The 17,784-nt window shown below is 35.3% G+C and overlaps 1 protein-coding gene across 1 annotated transcript in view; it reads right to left on the bottom strand.

The window, feature by feature from the left end:
* Positions 1–11,966: 11,966 nt before the first annotated feature.
* Positions 11,967–17,784, bottom strand: part of ESF1 (ESF1 nucleolar pre-rRNA processing protein) — a 70,386-nt gene continuing 64,568 nt past the window's right edge. Inside the window, exons 12-14 of the mRNA XM_090286042.1 lie at positions 14,959–15,041; positions 13,730–13,876; positions 11,967–12,676 (exon numbers count right to left, since the gene is read on the bottom strand). Coding sequence (XP_090142168.1) covers positions 12,383–12,676; positions 13,730–13,876; positions 14,959–15,041 — 524 coding nt within the window. The 3' untranslated portion in view covers positions 11,967–12,382. The remainder of the gene's footprint in view (positions 12,677–13,729; positions 13,877–14,958; positions 15,042–17,784) is intronic.

Genomic DNA, 17,784 nt, shown 5'->3' with positions numbered 1-17,784 from the left:
CACCTGCTCTCCCAGCTGGGGAGCATTACTAGTGGTGTCATCTTCAAAAGCAAAGGACAGCAAACACAATTCAAAGAGAATCCAGAAATATGGGCAGATGGGACTGGTGGTTTGATTAGCAGGTCCCCCTACTGAGGGAGCTGTACTGTCCTCTGTTTCCTGGGCTGGTGGTCCCCAGCCCTCACCTTGGCAGTGACCCAGCACTTGCCAAGTTACTTCAGAGGTCCAGGAACTTCCTCTCTCACCACAACCTTCTCACTGCTCCCCCATTTCAGTACTCTGACCCATAACTACCATGTCTAGTGTTCACTAAAGACCATGCAGTGGCCTCTGGGTTATAATTTATAGATGTTGTCAAACCTATTTCTCCTGTACTCCAATTTCCATGGTTACTTAGAAAATCACATAAAATAAGAGTTGCAGACCTCCTTAAAAATAAAATAACAAGCCCTGGCCGGGTGGTTTGGCAGTTGAAACATCATCCTATTCATCAAAAGGATGCAGGTTTGATCTCTGGTCAGGGCAGATACCTAGGTTGCAGGTTTCATCCCTGGTTGGGGCATGTACAGAAGGGAACTAATCAAGGTTTTCTCTCTTTCTCTGTCTCTGTCCCCCCCGGCCCTTCTCTCTCTCTAAAATCAATCAACATATCCTCAGGTGAAGATTTTAAAATGAGTAAATAAATAAATAATGTAAATATATAAATAAACGTATACGCATCCCAGCTAACTAGCTAGATAATTAAGGAAATGCAGTAAAATTTACTTTTATTTTTTCCAGCTTTGTTGAGATATAATCAACATGTAACAGCATGTAAATTAAGATGTACAACCCATTGATACAGTTATATGCTGCAGAAGAGTTACCTCCATACATTAATTAACACTGCCATTACATCACATATTACCATTTCTTTTTTGTGGTGAGAACATTTAAGATCTACTCTCTTATCAACTTTGAAGTATATAATACAGTATTATTAACTATAATCATCATGCTATATGTTAGATCCCTAGAACTTATTCTTCTTAAACTACCAGTTTGTACCCTTTAACCAACATCTCTCTATATTCCCCACCTCAGGCCCTGGCAACCATTACTTTACTTTCTGTTTCTGTGAGTCTGTAAATGCAGTAAAATTTTAACAATTGGGGCATACAGGTGAAGAGTATATAGAAGTTTTTTTATACTGTTCTTGCAACTTTAAGTCTGAAATTTTTTCAAAATTAAAAATTAAAAAAGGGACAAATCAACCATAAGAGCACAGCTATAATTATGACAGTAGTTGAAAGTATTTTTTAATTATTAAAAACATATTTTTAAGGGCAAAACACCTCAAACTTTTTAAATAGTTTTTTTTTCTTTACTTTTCCTTTTCATTGAAGTGAGATTTGTGTAACACAAAACTAACCATTTTAATGGGAATAATTCAGTACTTTCACAATGTTGTGCAACCACCACCTGTATCTAGTTCAAGATGTTTCATCACCCCAACAGGAAACTCTATGCATTTCTCACCTCCTCCTTCTCCAAGCCTCTGGAAATCTTGTCCTATCTTTATGAATTTACCTATTTTGGCATTTCATACATATGGAATCATTCAGTATTTGGTCTATCATGTCTGGCTTACTTAATTTAACAGAATGTTTTCAAAGTTCACTCATGTTGTGGCATGTATTAGTATTTCATTCCTTTTTATGGGTAAATAATATTCTACTATATAGCTATCTGACCATTTATTTAGCCATTCACCTGTTGGTAGATCTTTGGGCTGTTTCCTCCATTTGGCAATTATGAATAGTTCTGCTGTGAACATTGGTGTACATTTATTAGAACATCTAAAATCCTGATGTTTATTAAAGTCTATTGATGACTTAAAATATAAACTCATGCTTGAAGCATGCCCAAACTTAGACTTCTCAGGTACTTAAGTAAATTCTCTTCCGTGTATTTTGGATTGAGTTTCTATTGACTTGAAAGAATCCTGACTGCTACAAAACTTTTAAATTATCTTTCAAAATGAAGTCTTGTGGATTTATGGGGGAAAAAATCTGCTCATGAAGAACACCTTTTTGAAACGAGACCAAGTAAAATTTTCTGAAGCTCAAAGGTCTGTTGTCCTCAAGAAACTTGAAATGAATAAGAATCTGAAACATTTCTGAACTAGAAGAACGAGCTCAGCTAAGCACAGAACATTCCTGAATTGTGTCTACCACCACAACAGCATAATCATAACACAGAGTCTTGAACCAAAAGCTTTTTGTGTGTGCCAGGCTGAAATAAACTCACAGCATTGTATTTGTGAAAGAATTACAACCTAAAAAACCGGAACTTTTCCAAATCAATGGGCAACCATTTTTAGCAACTCTTCTGAACAGAAGTTCCCAAACACAAGTGCTGTTCTTTCTTCTTTCACCATTTGCTTCCTGCCATCCATCTTTCATCTCTTGTGGTCATAGGAATTTTAGTATTTTCTCTTCAAAAGGCTTCTAGGAATTGTCTTTGGTTTACTTGATGAAATCCTGCACCACATATACTTCTTCAAAAGGACATTGTTTCATCTGATTTCTGTTGAAGAAAAACCAAAGTAATTGTAGAATTTATCTGCTGACAACCTGTCTTCCACTTAAAAAAGTATTTCATCACCTTCAGTTTATTTTGATCTTGGGGCCCATGACTCAACCAGTTTATTAGGATACAAATTTGATCTGAGTTCTGTCCAGCTTCCCTCCAAGTAACTGATGTGGTGGATCAACAATGGAGTTTGTATCTCCTCCTGTCTCTTGAACCTCATTACGCTCTTACTCTTCCCTCAGGGTACTATGGATTGAGCCAATCAAATCCCTGATTTCCAGAAATGTGATATTCATGCAAGACATTCTAATTCAATATGGCCTGTTCTCTTGAGCTGAGGTAAATTCAGGAACTATTGTTTATTTTGAGAAACCATGTTTGCTTGTATGGCCAATGAACATGGTCTGAAAAGTAAAATGGGAAAGGACAGGAGAAGACAAAAAGGAGAGACTGGAGCAGGGAGAGAGGAGGCAGGGTGGGTTGTTGGTAGGTCAGGTGAAAGAAGAGGGAGACAGAGAAAGAGAAAGAAAGGGGCGAGATTTTCTTAGCTTATATAACTGAAAAGACAAAAGAATATCATTTCAAGTGAGACTTGATCAAATGGATCCATGATATCCTCAAGGACCTGGTTTTTCTGCATCTCTTCATTATGACATAGTCAAAGTGGTTGCCACAAGCCCTCAGAGCTGTATTTTTTCTTTTTTCTTCAAAAGGAAAGAGGTCCAGAATGCCCACTAAAGTCCCACGAGTCATGCTTATTGAACAGATGTCGGTCACATGCCCATCTCTGCATCAACCACTGTGGCAAGGGGGATGGACTATGCTGATTGGATGAGTCTAGGCCACATGTCCCTCCCCTAGAGTTAGGGCTAGAGTCAGCACCCCTAGACTCATACAAATCCCCAAGTAGAAACTTGGGACTATTGGCTAGGGGGTAGGAGGGAAGTGTATACTAGAAAGGAAACCAATTAAGTTCATCTGGTTTGCCCAGACACCTCCATATCGTTATAATTCTTTCTAATCTATATTGGCTTCTGATACTTACAGCCAAAGAATGTTAACTTAAGATCTTACTAGAACAGCGAAGTGAGAAAAACTAATGGTGGCCTAAGTTTCAGGGAGCGGTTGAACAAAGTGGGGTTGCATCACATGGACATTCAGCTTATACAAAAGGACAATTGAAGTGTTGAATATGGTCGGGGATGCTGAGATAATTCCAGCAAGCAGGATGAATGGCCAGTACGCTCTGAGGACTGTGGCTTGCTCAGACCATCAGTCCTGAGCAGTGCAAGCACCTTCCTCTTATTGGATTTTACAGATATGCTAATTAACAGGGAGGGTCCAGGAATGAGCTCACAGGCACATTCCAGGAATGATTACGATGTACTTGAAACTTACAACAGAGGAAGCTTAAAAGGTCAACCGAAGAGAACGCTTCCTGACAAATAAGTCTATATAGCATTCATAGACAGAAAAACAGAAATCCAATCATTTACTCTTTTAAGGCTAAGGAACGGATGCACTGTTCAGAAAGCAATTAAGGTTAAACACCATTTGTACTTAGTTTTGTTTGATTTCCTTATCAACATCAGGGAAGATGGAGTACTCAGCAAGATTCTTTTTAAGTCACAGGATGTCTTTAAGATCCTGAGGCCTGAGCAGTCAGAGACTGTCGGCACCAGCGAGTCCAGCTCACTGCTTGGATCATTAAACACCTGGACTGAGAGGCATGTAAACATACCTCAGATCAGAAGTCTTGATTTCCAGCATCAGACGATAACAGTTTAAATTGTTTGGGTGGCTCTGCCCACCATTCCAATTGGTACCTGAGATGGCAGATGTGAGTAGCTCTTCCCTGAGCCTAGCTGGGTTCTGTCTTTCCTCTCATGGTATGAATATGTTGCTGAACATAATATGATTCAAGAATGCATTTCATTAAAGCTGACCCTACACCAGCTGCAGCTTTGACCAGTACTCAACAAAAGGAATAGAAATAGTTGAAGGAAAAACTGACCAAGCGGTGCTTATTACATTAGCCTCCAATGTGGCATATTTCTGGAGGACTTTGAAAGGTAACTTTCATAAAAGACTCTTCAAGGAACATTTTTCTAAGACACTTTTGAGAGAAATATTGATGACATTAAATAGGACTCCATCACCCATAATGGAGATACTATCACCCATGTGGAGCAATTGAAGCTGACCAGTCGGAGGAATAGGATAGCACTCTATCTGTGAACATGACCATTGTGATGGTTTGGTCTATGTTGAACGATTATTAAAATGAGTTTCAGAACTTCGCTTAATAAATATGGTGCACTAAATATGGTTGATTTAGGCAAAACAGTCATCATGCACATTGACAAATCTTGGTGAGATCATCTGGACCCAGCATGTTTTGAGGGGCATTTTACGATGGTTTAGTGGACAGAGAGAGAGATGTCTTAATCTCTAGTAGTTCTGCTATGAATTATTTGTGTGATCTGGGAAAGTTATGTAATTTCTGAGTCTCAGGTTTCTCCCAGGTGAAATGAGAAGAAAACTGCTTACTCTACTTGTTTTTTAGAGTTATTAAAAACCAATGGCCTGTGCTCACTTGGGTAACTGCTAGGTGTCTTTAAATGCAGAATGAGTGCTATACAGAAGGAAAAATGTTCACATGGAAAAACATGTGTACCTTTGGAGATATACCATGAACAGTTTATCCTGCTTAATGTACCCTCGGATGTTAAAAATAGAGCCAAGTACAAAAGTATAACCCAAAAGTAAGCACAAATTCTCCAGAATTCTACAACAATCCTAATGAAGATGATATTTCTAGTGCTGTGTTGCCAACTCCCAGCTTATGATCTTTGACCCCAAAATCTCAAGAAAGTATAAATTATGAAAAATTGTCTGTTTCCAGAGCAAAGCCTAATGCTAAAACCAAACAATGAAGAGACATTGGGAGCCAACCACCAGCTGTAAAATTTCCAAGCAGAAAAATAAGTATAATGGAACCCACTAATAGTGAATTCAGGTATTGTAATGCAGTGAAGTGGAAGGAGGCTTAGATTACACTAGGCAGGCCTCAGTTCTGGGATTACTGAACCTCTTCTTGTGAAGTTTTATAATTTTAAAATTAAAAATTTGTATCTTTTCAGCATCAGCCTAAATCCTGTCTGCAGGTAGCCATGTGCCTCTTTCGAGTCCAACAAGGCTTGTGAAGTTAAGAACCTGTCCTTTGCCCATTAAATGGACTGTTTTCATCATTCCCCATTGTTCTAAGGTACAGATGTAGCTAAAAAACATGTATTTCCAGGAACCCAGCAATTCCTCTCTTCTTATGTACTGAGCAAAATGATGTGTATCTCCACCACAGACACATCAGGGATGTTTATAGCGGTACTATTTGTAATAGACCCAAAGAGGAAAAGGTAGGTATTTAACTTTTCAGCTCTATTTGCTATTATTTTAGCACTTGAAACCAATAATAGGAAATGAGATTAGTTGTACAGAACCCAATGAGAGTGAGAATTTAGTTAAAGGGAAAGCTTTATGTGTTTCTAGAATGACTTGGTTGGGACGTCATTTCATACATCAAAAGGTTGTGGGTTTGGTTCCTGGTCAGGGTACATACCTAGTTGCACTTTCTAACGCCAGGCAGGGAGTGTATGGGGGGCCATCAATCAGTGTTTCTCTCTCTCATTAATATTTCCCTCTCTCAAACCAATAAACATACACTCAGATGAGGATTAAAAAAAAAAGAAAGCCAAAAGCAGGAAAGTCTCTGCTGTGCAGTGGTTTCCAACACTCCTAGGGTGATTAGCAGGGGAACCCTCCAAGAAAGCTCAAGGTGGGGACAGTGTGTCAGAGCAAAGTGCAGCCGCTGGGTACTAAAGCACTATGAATTAATGAAGAAACATTTACATGTTCTTACTTTTGCAGTACTTTAAAATGGTCCATTATTAATGGTTCCTCTGTAGGGCACAGAATGTGTTAAAACATCATGGTAAAACATTGTCTGCAAATTTGGGATTGCGATTTTCACCAGGGTAGCATAGGTCATTATGGTGTGTCTACAGCCTGTTCACATTGGACACATTTTTGAAGCGAGTCTTGGATTCTTATGGCTTTCATATATCTAATCCCTGGTACCTTCTCTTCTTTCCAAAGAGAAATATGGATAAATGATCAGCGGTAGTCTCAAAAAAGGGCAAAATAGTCCATACTAAAAAGATACTACAAGAAGTGGAGGTTATTCCAGAATACAGGGCTGGTTCAATATTTCAAATCAACAGACACTAAAAAAGTATTTGAAATGATTCAATATCCTTTCATGATTAACAACGCAGCAAACAAGGAAAATAACTTTATTTACCTAAGGGTATCTTCAGATAACATCATACTTAATGATGAAAGACTAAATGGGGGCTCCCTGCTTAGAAGGGGAACTAGGCAAAAAAGCCTGCTCTCACCATCTCTATTCAACATTGCACTGGAAGTTCTAGCAAGTGTACTAAAGGAAGGAAAAGAAACAAAGATACACAGATCAGAAGAAAAGAAATTAAACTATTTTTATTCATAAATGACATGATTGTCTTCAGGGAGTAATCTCAAAGGATCCAAAAATCTTCTAAAATTAATAAGTTTAAGCAAAGTTGTAGGACACAAGGTCACTAGATACAAAAATCAATTGTATTTCTATATTCTAGTAATAAATAACTGGAAATGAAATAAAAATACCATTTACAATAACATAAAACAGTGAAATACAAAGGTATAAACTAAAAAAACATACGTATGATTTGTATACTAAAACTACAAAATACAAATGAAAGAAATCAAAGACCTAAAGAAATGGAGCAATATACCATGCTTATGATTTGGAAAGATTCAGTATTATTCACGTGCCAATTCTTTATTGATTTTGACTAGGATAAAAATCCCAGCAGGAATTTTGTAGGTATCAAGAAGCTGATTTCAAAATTTATATGGAAAGGCAAAGGAGCTAGAATGGCCAAAATAATGCTGAGATAGAAAAAAGTTGAAAGACTTACTAGAAAGTTGCAGTAATGAATATAGTGTGGTGCTGGCAACCGGATAAACATGGAGTAATGAAGTAGAGTTCAGAAATACTCAAAAAATTGTTGATTTTTAATTGTTTTATTTTGAGATAACTGCAGACTTACATGCACTTGTTAAGAAATAACAGAGATCTGTGTACCTTTCACCCAGCTTCCTCACAGTGACTTATAGCACAATATTGCAGTCTGAATATTGACATTGATACAGTGCATTTGGTCTTATTCAATTTCCCATTTCACTTATACTCATTTGTGCAGTTTTATATAATTTTATCACATGTGTAGGTATACATATCACAAGTCACAAGAATATTTTCATTATCACAAGAATAACTGATATTGCCCTTTTATAACTATACTCTTTCATACCACTCCCTTTCCTTAACCACTGGCAACCTCTAATCTGTCCTCCATTTCCTTAATTTTGTTATTTCAAGAAAGTCATATAAGTGGGATTATATAGTATATAACCCTTGGGGTTGGCTCTTTCTACTCAGCATTATTCTCTGGAGATGTTGCATATGGTACATGAATAGTTACAAGACCTTTTATAGCTCTGTAGTACTATTTGCCCATTGAAGGACATCTGGGTGATTTAGTTTTCAGTTATTACAAAAACAAACAAAAAAAACCAAAAACCCCACGACATTCAGATCATAGCGATCAATTCCTTATATTACCTATAATAAGTCTATATATACACACATGGGAGAACCCCCTAAAGCAGAATTTATAAAAAATTGTGTATTTATTCTTACATGTTTAACTTCAGTCACCTCCAAAGTACTCTCCATTTGATGCAATACACTTATCAAGACCTTTTCTCCACTGCTCAAGTTTTTGACTCGTTGATTTTGATGTCTTTCAGTGCTTCTGCCGTCTTTTGTTTCATCTCTTCAACATCAGCAAAATTTTTCCCTTTGAGGGCTTTTTCATCCGGGGAAACAAAATTTCTTGGAAGAGAAGGGGTGAATAGGAAGGGTGGGGCATGGAATAATGCAGTTTTTGGTCAAAAACTGCTGAACACTCAGTGTGGTGTGGGCTGGTGCGCTGGTAAATCACCATTATGAAATGGGCAAATATGTTGAGCCTTCCAAAAAATACTCATTGAAGCTGAACACAGTCTATCACATCACCACCAGCTGGTACACTGCTACTGATGGGTTCCTAGAACACTCACCTAGCGGATGAAGCCTGTACTACAAGGGGCCCGCCCTCCAAAAGATAATTCCTCTTTTTATGGGGGGGAGCGTGTTCCCCCTTGCAGCACATGCCTAAAAGTGTAAGGCTTTCAGTCTCTTAAAAAAAAAAAAGCTTTTATTTATTTTTAAAGAGAAGGGAAAGGAGGGAGAAAGAGAGGTAAAGAAACATCGATTGTTCGCCTCTCGCATGCTCCCAACCAGGTACCTAGCCCACAACCCAGGCATGTGTCCTGACTGGGAATTGAACCACTGATCCACACCACTCAGGGCTGTAAGGCTTTTAAAAGTAAACACAGGGAAACAAGTCTGTAACCTCGGGTTAGTCAAAATATTCTTAGATATGACAACCCATTAAAAAAAAATGGATAAATCAGACTTTATAAAAATAAAAAATACTTTGTTCTATGAAAGACTATTAAAAGAATGAAAAATCAAGCAATGGCAGGAGAAAATATTTGAAAATCATATATATGACAAAGTATCTAGATGAATAAACTCATAAAATTTAATAATAGGGAAACAAGTAACTCAATTTAAAAAATTGGGCAAAAGATCTCAAGAAACACTTCACCAAAGAAAATATGTGGATGATAAGTAAGCACAGAAAAAGATATCAGGGAAATACAAATTACAGAACCACTATGAGATACCAGTACACGTTCATTAGAATGGCAAAAACAAAACACCAACTGACAATTTTAAATGCTGGTGGATGAAGATGCTGAGCGACTGGAACTCATATTCTTGGTGGGAATACAAAATAATTCAACTACTAGGGTAAAAAATTTTTTTGCAGTTTATTATAAACATATACTTACCATAGAAGCCGGGATTCCACTCCTAGTATCAACCCAAGAAAACCTGTTTCACAAACACCTACAAATGAGTAGCGGCTTTATTGCCAGAAACTGGAAAAACCTTATACTAAATCCCTTTCCACTGAAGAAGAAACCTATGAGTATTTTTAATAATGGACCCCAATTCGTCTCTTTGTATGTGGCTTCTTTTGCATTAACTCTGCTGTTTTTGATTTTGGTTTTGGCCAATGGAAAATAGCCTCTGATAGTCTTGGAAAGTACTTGTGCATTGGGACTTACCCTCTCTTGTAGCTGGTAACCCTTCTGTTACCATGTGAAAAAGCCTGTATTAAGATGAGAGATCCCCTTGCTATCTCAGTCATCTGATTTAATGTGGAGTCCCAACAAGCCCCAGTTCAGCAGCTGAGCTGGCCTAGATCCTAATTGCCTAGGCAACCCACAGATTCATGAAAAATAATAAATGTTTGCTATTTCAAGCCACTATGTTTTGGGTGGTTAGCAGCAAGAGCTAATAGAGCTGATACCAAGTTCATTCATTTCCGATATGGTGGACCAAAAAGAAAATGTTTGGGCTTTTTTTTTCCTTCTAAAGAAGTGGCCCTCAACATTGGCTTGCACATTGGAATCACCAATGGAGCTTTATAAAATGACTGGCTCTTACCTCATACATATAAATTTTATAGGTCTAGGATGCAGACTGGCCACTGGAATTTTAAAAATTCCACCAAATAATTCTAATGAGCAAAAAAATGGCCAAGATGTTACCTAACTTTGGCCTAGTAAGTAGAATATGGCATGAGTGCAGACATTACTGTCCTGCTTGTGTCTCTAATGTATCTTCCTCAGAGACAGTAAGTAGCAATGACAATGGGTACCAACCTGGTCCCCAATACTGCTGATGAAAGTCTGAGAGACAAGAGCTTCACTTGGTTTTAAGCCATTTATGACTCTAGATGCTATAATGCTGACCTATTCTCCACAGTTCCAACAACAGCAACAAAAATCTAAATAAACATGATATTAAGTTATACAAACTACCACCAAATTGTTTGCTTAATTGTAACAGTGGCTAATTTTTATCCTGAGTTTTACTACCAGCAATTATTTATTGAGAGTCTAAATTCTTGATGTAGAATGTTTATTTAATATAATACCTAATAATGCTATTTTCATTTCTTTTTCTACCTAAAAAAATATCAACTCTTTGAGAAAGGAAGCCAGGGCTGTGCATAACTTATGTGCTCAATTTACTTGTTATAATCTATTATGTGCCTAATTAAATGAGATTTACAATGAAATACAGTGACTTAAAAACAAAAGGCTCAAAAACAAGAACTCAAACTAAATCTATCAGAAACCAAAGGGCTAAGTTTCCCAGGAATCTTGAAATCAAACTCTGAGTAATCCCTATTAAAATCAAACAGTTTAAAAGAAACAAGTATTTTTCCTTGCATAAATGAAATATAAATAATTACATAACTATAGACTATATTTGTAAACATATTAAGATTCATGATCTTTCAATGATGAGTAGACATCAGGAAGTTCACACTGATTAACAGGAAAAATGCTTTTTTTGCTAAATTACCTAACAATGTCAATGGTTTATGGTTAAAACAAAAAACAAAAAAAAAACAAAAAAAAAAAACAATTCCCTGCCCAATACTCTGCATTTTCCTTCTGTTGTAATAAGTAATTTAAATGTCCTCTTTTTCCTCCTCCTGTTCAAGAGTCTGCACATACACTCTTATTATCTTGATCACTGTTTTAATATACTTTTATTCTTGGAAAAAAATACATTGGAAGAGTTAAATTTTTTGTACCAAAAAATTAACCACAAAGCTGGCCAAACTCTGAATGTCTTTTAGAAGCTACCATATTAACCATTTGTTCCCAGTGAACATTTTGGTTTCTATTTTCATTTATTTAAACAGCAAACCTAATTTTCCTCCTAAGTAGAAAGTGAAGAGTTTATAAAACTTAAACTAGATGAGATCAGGAGGATGAAGGCCTTGAATGTTTTAATTTTAAAAAGAATTAAGATTCCTTAAACTCTATAGCAACATATCCACCCTCCCAAGCATTCCAAAAATCTGAAGGATAGATGAAAAAAATTTCTGTTACTACAAATAAAAAAGTAATTGCAGAGCTCACAAACATTTCAAATATAATTAAGAGCAATGCAAACCTGGACTTGCATCTTCATGGAGTTGTCCTCTTACAGAAGAAAGTTATTCAGATATCTTTCCAGAGAGTAATTTATTTGAGGTGCATAAAATGAAATAAATCACTGCTATACAAAATAATAAAAATATTTTTCACTTTTATTTACAAGTTAATTTCATTAAAAAACTATAATAAATATGATTAAACAACAAAGAAAGTTATTGGTTTCCATCCATTAGGGCTAAAAAAACAAATTCGGCACTGATCTACTTTTTTACATAGCATTGTAGTCTTTAAAGAAGGCGACTGTAGAATAATCTTCTAGTATGAACTGAATTTCATATAATATAAAGCCTTTATAAATCCTATAAAACACTAATTTGTCAATCATCCACAATTAAGTCTACCTGTTATATATGAGAGAAATTTTTCAATGGTCAGAATAAGACTTTATTCATATTCTGAAGGTAGCTTTGTTCCCAGTAAGTATTCTTTCTACCATTTCTGTAAACTTCAGGGAGATCACATTCTCAATCTAAAAAGAAACAACATGTAGCTATTTGACTTTTTGTTTTTTTCTTGCTTGAAACTGCTCTGTTTTGTTCTTTACCGATTTAATCAACATTGACAAGGCAGGATCAATGGACCTCTTTTCTGATTCCTTCTGAATTTCACTCTCTTTTTTCTTTATTGCCTGAATAAGTTCTTGTTCTTTTTGTTCTCTCTGCCGGGCTTTCTCCTCAAGGATTTTTTCCATAGCTTTTGTTTTCTTGAAATTAGGATCTGAAGGATCCAAATTGAACAAGTGGGAAGTATACATTGCCTGAAACCGTGAATCCTTAACATTTACCTGTAAGTCCAAAAGGAAAATCAAAATAAATTAGTAAACTAAAAGGCTCAGAAATGCAGCAAAATTTTAAGTCAGTGAGTTGTTATTGGTGGGGGTGGGGTAAGGAGAGAGAGATAAGGGTGGGGGAAATTATTTCGTAAACTATACACTATGCTGTACACTGACACTAATATAATATTAAATGTCAACTATAACTGAAAAAAAAAAGTCAGTGAGTGGTTGATTATATAAAATATAAATGTGAGCATTTTGCATAGCTTCATTAGAAAATTGTTTTCCCACAGATCTTCAATGGAATTTTAAGGCCTACTCTTAGACCACTACATGAAGGACTCACAGTTCTTATTATGCAATGACAATCTCCTTGAAAGGGAACTACAGTGATATTTATATCCCTCTACATGCTACTCAGAAATTATCTGTATGTTCCTCTCCATTCTCTGAACAAATTAAAAACTTCTTCATATTCTTCTAGGTCTATTCTTCTGTGTTAGTGGTTGGAAGGCATTAAGTAGTTCCAGCCAATTTTTTGTAGATTTTCTGCACAGGGCTCAAACTCATGCACGGGGACTATGTGGTCATTAGAAATATGTATTTAGCAAAAAGTAGAAAAAGAGGGAGCAATGGAAATAAAAAATCAATACAAAAGCATGGCTTACAGCACTGGCTACTGTACACAGTGAGAGGGTGACACAATGGGACATTAATCTGTTATTTCTCAGTTGGGCTTAATTATGCACATCCTTTCCAAGTGAGCATCACACTGCATAGATAACCTTTCAATGATTCTAACATTGAAAGTTACCTATTTTGTGCAACATGGCTACCAAAATATAAGCCTGCTACTTCATCTGGTGCTCAACCAAAGAAACAATGATTTGATCCACCTGGGAATGTACTGACTGTGTAGGACTAAAAGATGGTAGTTTTGGCTCCATGGCCCTTTCTAAGGTATCTCATGGGTAACTTTACCTATACTTAATTTTATTCTACAGATCTGAGTCTAGATTCAACACCAGCTTTAAAAGGCTAATGACTTCCATCCCTGGTTACCTCAAAGTCATCTTTTAGTAATTCCTTCTTTTTCATTAGCTGTTTTTTCTTCTTTTTGCTCAGATTCTGGTGCTCTACAATCTTGTTGTAATTGAAGTGTTTCTTGCTCTCTTCCTCCTCATCCATCATGAGCAAAGCCATTTCAGCCTATAAAGAGAAAAACAAAAGTTCAAATATACAACAGTGTTTTGTACAAACTACTTTTTAAACACATATTTTAACAACAAGAAATTTTTTTCTTTTGACTTGTTTCAATATTGATACATTTCTGTGAAGGGGTCTTAATATTTGCTTCTGAAATATAATATAGTGTCCTTTTCACTAAATAAGAATTTTCTACTGACATAAGATGGGATTAAATGTGAATCCTTAAGAATCAAGCAAACAACCATGTATTCTAGAGAAAACACAGAGTATGCTGCCAGACTTTTGTGAATCTTCCAATATTATTACTTTAGACTGCTTTAATTTCCTTTTACTTCCATCACTGGCATGTACAGTTGGCTTTCTTTTTCAAGCCATTTTCCACAAAAAAGATTATCTTTTGTGCCCCTTAACTCTATGAGTATTACTGTCTAATCAACAAATGGAGAAAAGAAAAGACCCATTAAGATGCAGAGTTTAGGTCACCAGTCAGGCTCACTCCCAGGTAGTGATGTGAATGTCAGTCATAGGGATATTGTGGGCTCCAATTCCGCCTCAGCAAAAATATGTAATACTCTGTCACATGGATCTTTGGAGTCACTGAAGAAAAGGTTCGCTGCATTTCTAAGAAAGACTTTATTTTTATACGTTAAACTTATGATTTTTACAATAATAAAAAGAGTAAAATTAGCATTTGACAAGCCACAAAAGTGAAATCTGTATTGTAGGACAGATTCAGATTAAATTAAAACTTATGGCAAAATTATTTAGGTTTTAATCGTAGTATTTTTGTGTCAATTATATTAAGAGTTTTTAATAATGAGATATTTTCCTCTTCATCATCAAAGGACACATCTTGGGTTTTAGGTAAATTTTACTTTGTATTAATTAGATAAATGTTTTGTCAAAAATGGTATTTTAAAAATATGCTGCTAAAATATTATATGTTTTATAATTTATAAACTTTATTGCTAAAATCAGTTATTATTTTTTTTATTAGGAAGGGACATTAGAAACTCATGTGAATAACTTCATTTAAATTACATCTCAATTATCAAATAAGTATGTCACAATAATCGTTTCACCTTTTGCTTTTCTATTTCAGCTTCTTCCTCTGGAGATGTGCTATCTTTTGCAGATTTCATTGATTTTTTCTTTTCTTTTATACCTGGCACAAAAAACAGGAGAGTTAAAAATTACAAGATTATCAGCAACAATATGTTTATCTTAGGAACAAAAATGCAGTATTTCTAGAGATAATCTTATCAGTAGATGTATAAAAACTAGAGAAATTAAAAACATTATTACTGAGAAATGACTATGGGTATGAATGGAATAAATATAATACATCTGGATGGGGTGACTGAATATTATAAAAAAGCAATTTCTTCTGAAGGTCATGTATAATTATATCATCAACTAAGAAAGAAAAACCGTAAGGTCATTTCAATAGATATAGAATAGTATTTGATAAAATTCTATATCCAATCATGATAAAATATATACATTTAATAAAATTCCAAACAAAATTTCATTCAAGGAAATCTCTACAAAGATTAACAAGATAGATTTGATACAATGTACTAAATGTACTAGTGATACAATGTACTAAAAGATACTACAAAGTGAAAAAAAACAAAAAATACTGTACTGTATAATGAAAAAAACAGCTTAATATATAATAATAAAATGTAACATCACACATCACTGAAAAAAGAAGGGGTTATCAATAACTCGTGGAGGGTCATTTGTTTTGTTCTGAAAAAAAAAAATCAAGCTATTGTCTTATTTCATAATGCACAGGCAAATAAATGCAAGTAGACTGAAGACTTATACATTAAGGAAAGAAAAACCTTATGAGAAAATACACGGTAAAACTAATTTATCTTAAATTAAAAAATCATATTTTCTTAGCATGAGAATAACTAAAGAAATCCCCATATTAATTTTAGCATATGCTTAAAACTCTGCATATAAAAACTCATCTGCAAAATGAAAAAGTCATCTTTATAATAACAATCTGACAGTAATTATCTGTAAGCAATAGTTTAACAAAGCGCTTTCTCCTTCTCTAAAGACAAATCTGATCTTTGGTTAACTTTCTACTTTATTATTAGGCAAAATCAAGTATTGTAAAAGTGGCTTCCGATTGGAAAACTGCTTTTATTTTTAGGGACTCTAGGACTTCTGGAGACCACAATGTGTTAGTTGTGATGTTCTTGTCCTAAATGAGAGGTAGTAATGTGCAGCAGTTTAGGTCACTTGACCTGGAGCAGTTAGCCTGGGTTTAAATTCTGGCTTCACCACATTCTAGCTGTGGCAGTTTGTGCTTGTTTCCTTACCTGTAAAATGCAGATTACAACAACAGCACCTACCTCACAGTGTTGTTGTGAGGACTAAATCAATCAGTAAATGTGAAGAGCTCAGTTAATGCCTGCCACATGGTGCTATAAAGTGCTTGCAATTATTGTTATGATAATCTGACTATATATAAGATGTCCTAGATTCCTTGGTGATCATACTGATGCCTCATTTTTTCTTTCTATTTCGAGGGGTTCAAAGGAAGCTGCTTTCCGGGTGCTAACATATGAAAGAGTCTGGAAAGTGAGAAGGTTCAGAATCTACAAAGCCATGTTGTGTTAGTCTAGAGCATTAATACACAAAGCCGATCTCTGAACTGCTGGACACTGCCTTCTTTGAATAAGCTGTGTTCTATTATTTTCAATGCAAAGAAGCCAACGGTCTCTAAAATAATGATTAATGTTTACATAGCACCTTCTATGGCAGGCACAGTAAAGATACTATGTTCTATTGCCTTCACACATATTAACTATTTAATCCTCTTAAAAATGATATGAAATAGATTCTATTATTTATTATAATCTACATTCTGTGGATGAGGAAACTGAAGCACAGAGAAACTAAATGATTTGTGTAATGTTTAGTAAGTGAAAGAACCGTAACTGAAACCCATGCACTGTATCTCAGGCTACCACCACACTACACTCCTTCTTTATCAAATGTTCTCCCTGTAACAGTGACCAAGGCATCTGTCTGTACTTACAAGAAGAAATACTATTTTATGCAGTCCTTCTCCCTAGAATGAAAATCTTTATTGCTCCTATTTCAAATGTTTTTCGGGGAATGATGTATCCACTTTAAGATTATGACTTTTTTTTTCTGTTTTAAATATGTGTATGTATTTACATATGTAAGTATCATCAAGGTTTCACTTTTTTGGGGTCTGACTCTCATACCCTAAGTTTACCTCTGTTCCTGTACTCTCAAGGTAAGAGCTCCTTTTTAAATGAATGGACAAGTGACAAATATGGAAGATCATTCTGTGGCAGGGACAAAAGAATCAGGCTGTATATGATTAATACATAAAGGAGATAAAGATCTTTACACACAGCTGTGGGAAATAATTTCAAAGAGCCCACAATGAACTGTTCCGGATTTTATAACAACCTGGTGAAAGTCATAAAATAAACTTGAAAGAAAGACTGTAGCAAGGGAGGAAAAAAAGAAGCCCCACAATGGTCAGGGTTAAAATGATATCCAATTTTAGTGTAATGAAAATTTCTTTGCTCACAAAGAATTTACTGTGTGCTAGGCTGAACTGTTTAGCCAAGAGATAAAATAATGTGTAGAGATCCTTTCTGCACTGTTAAGAAGATCATATTAAGAGGGCACAGTTTAGTTTGTATTTTTTAAAAGCACTTTTTCCACTCTGTAAACTTTTCAGACCTAAGTTAAATGAAAAGTATGATGGAAATAAGTCCTATTCTGAAACATCATCTTTATTTTTCAGTGAATCACTTGGCAAGCAAAAAACCGCACCTCTTAGGTCTGCAGGAAGTACATACGAATTGATTCTAATAAGTTGAATACTAACAGAGACAGAAAATCAG

Source organism: Furipterus horrens, unplaced genomic scaffold (assembly GCF_987537825.1).
Source record: "Furipterus horrens unplaced genomic scaffold, mFurHor1.1.pri manual_scaffold_8, whole genome shotgun sequence".
Classification (NCBI taxonomy): domain Eukaryota; kingdom Metazoa; phylum Chordata; class Mammalia; order Chiroptera; family Furipteridae; genus Furipterus; species Furipterus horrens.
The sequence above is the reverse complement of the archived record's forward strand: the minus strand, read 5'-3'. Positions and strand labels throughout refer to the sequence as shown.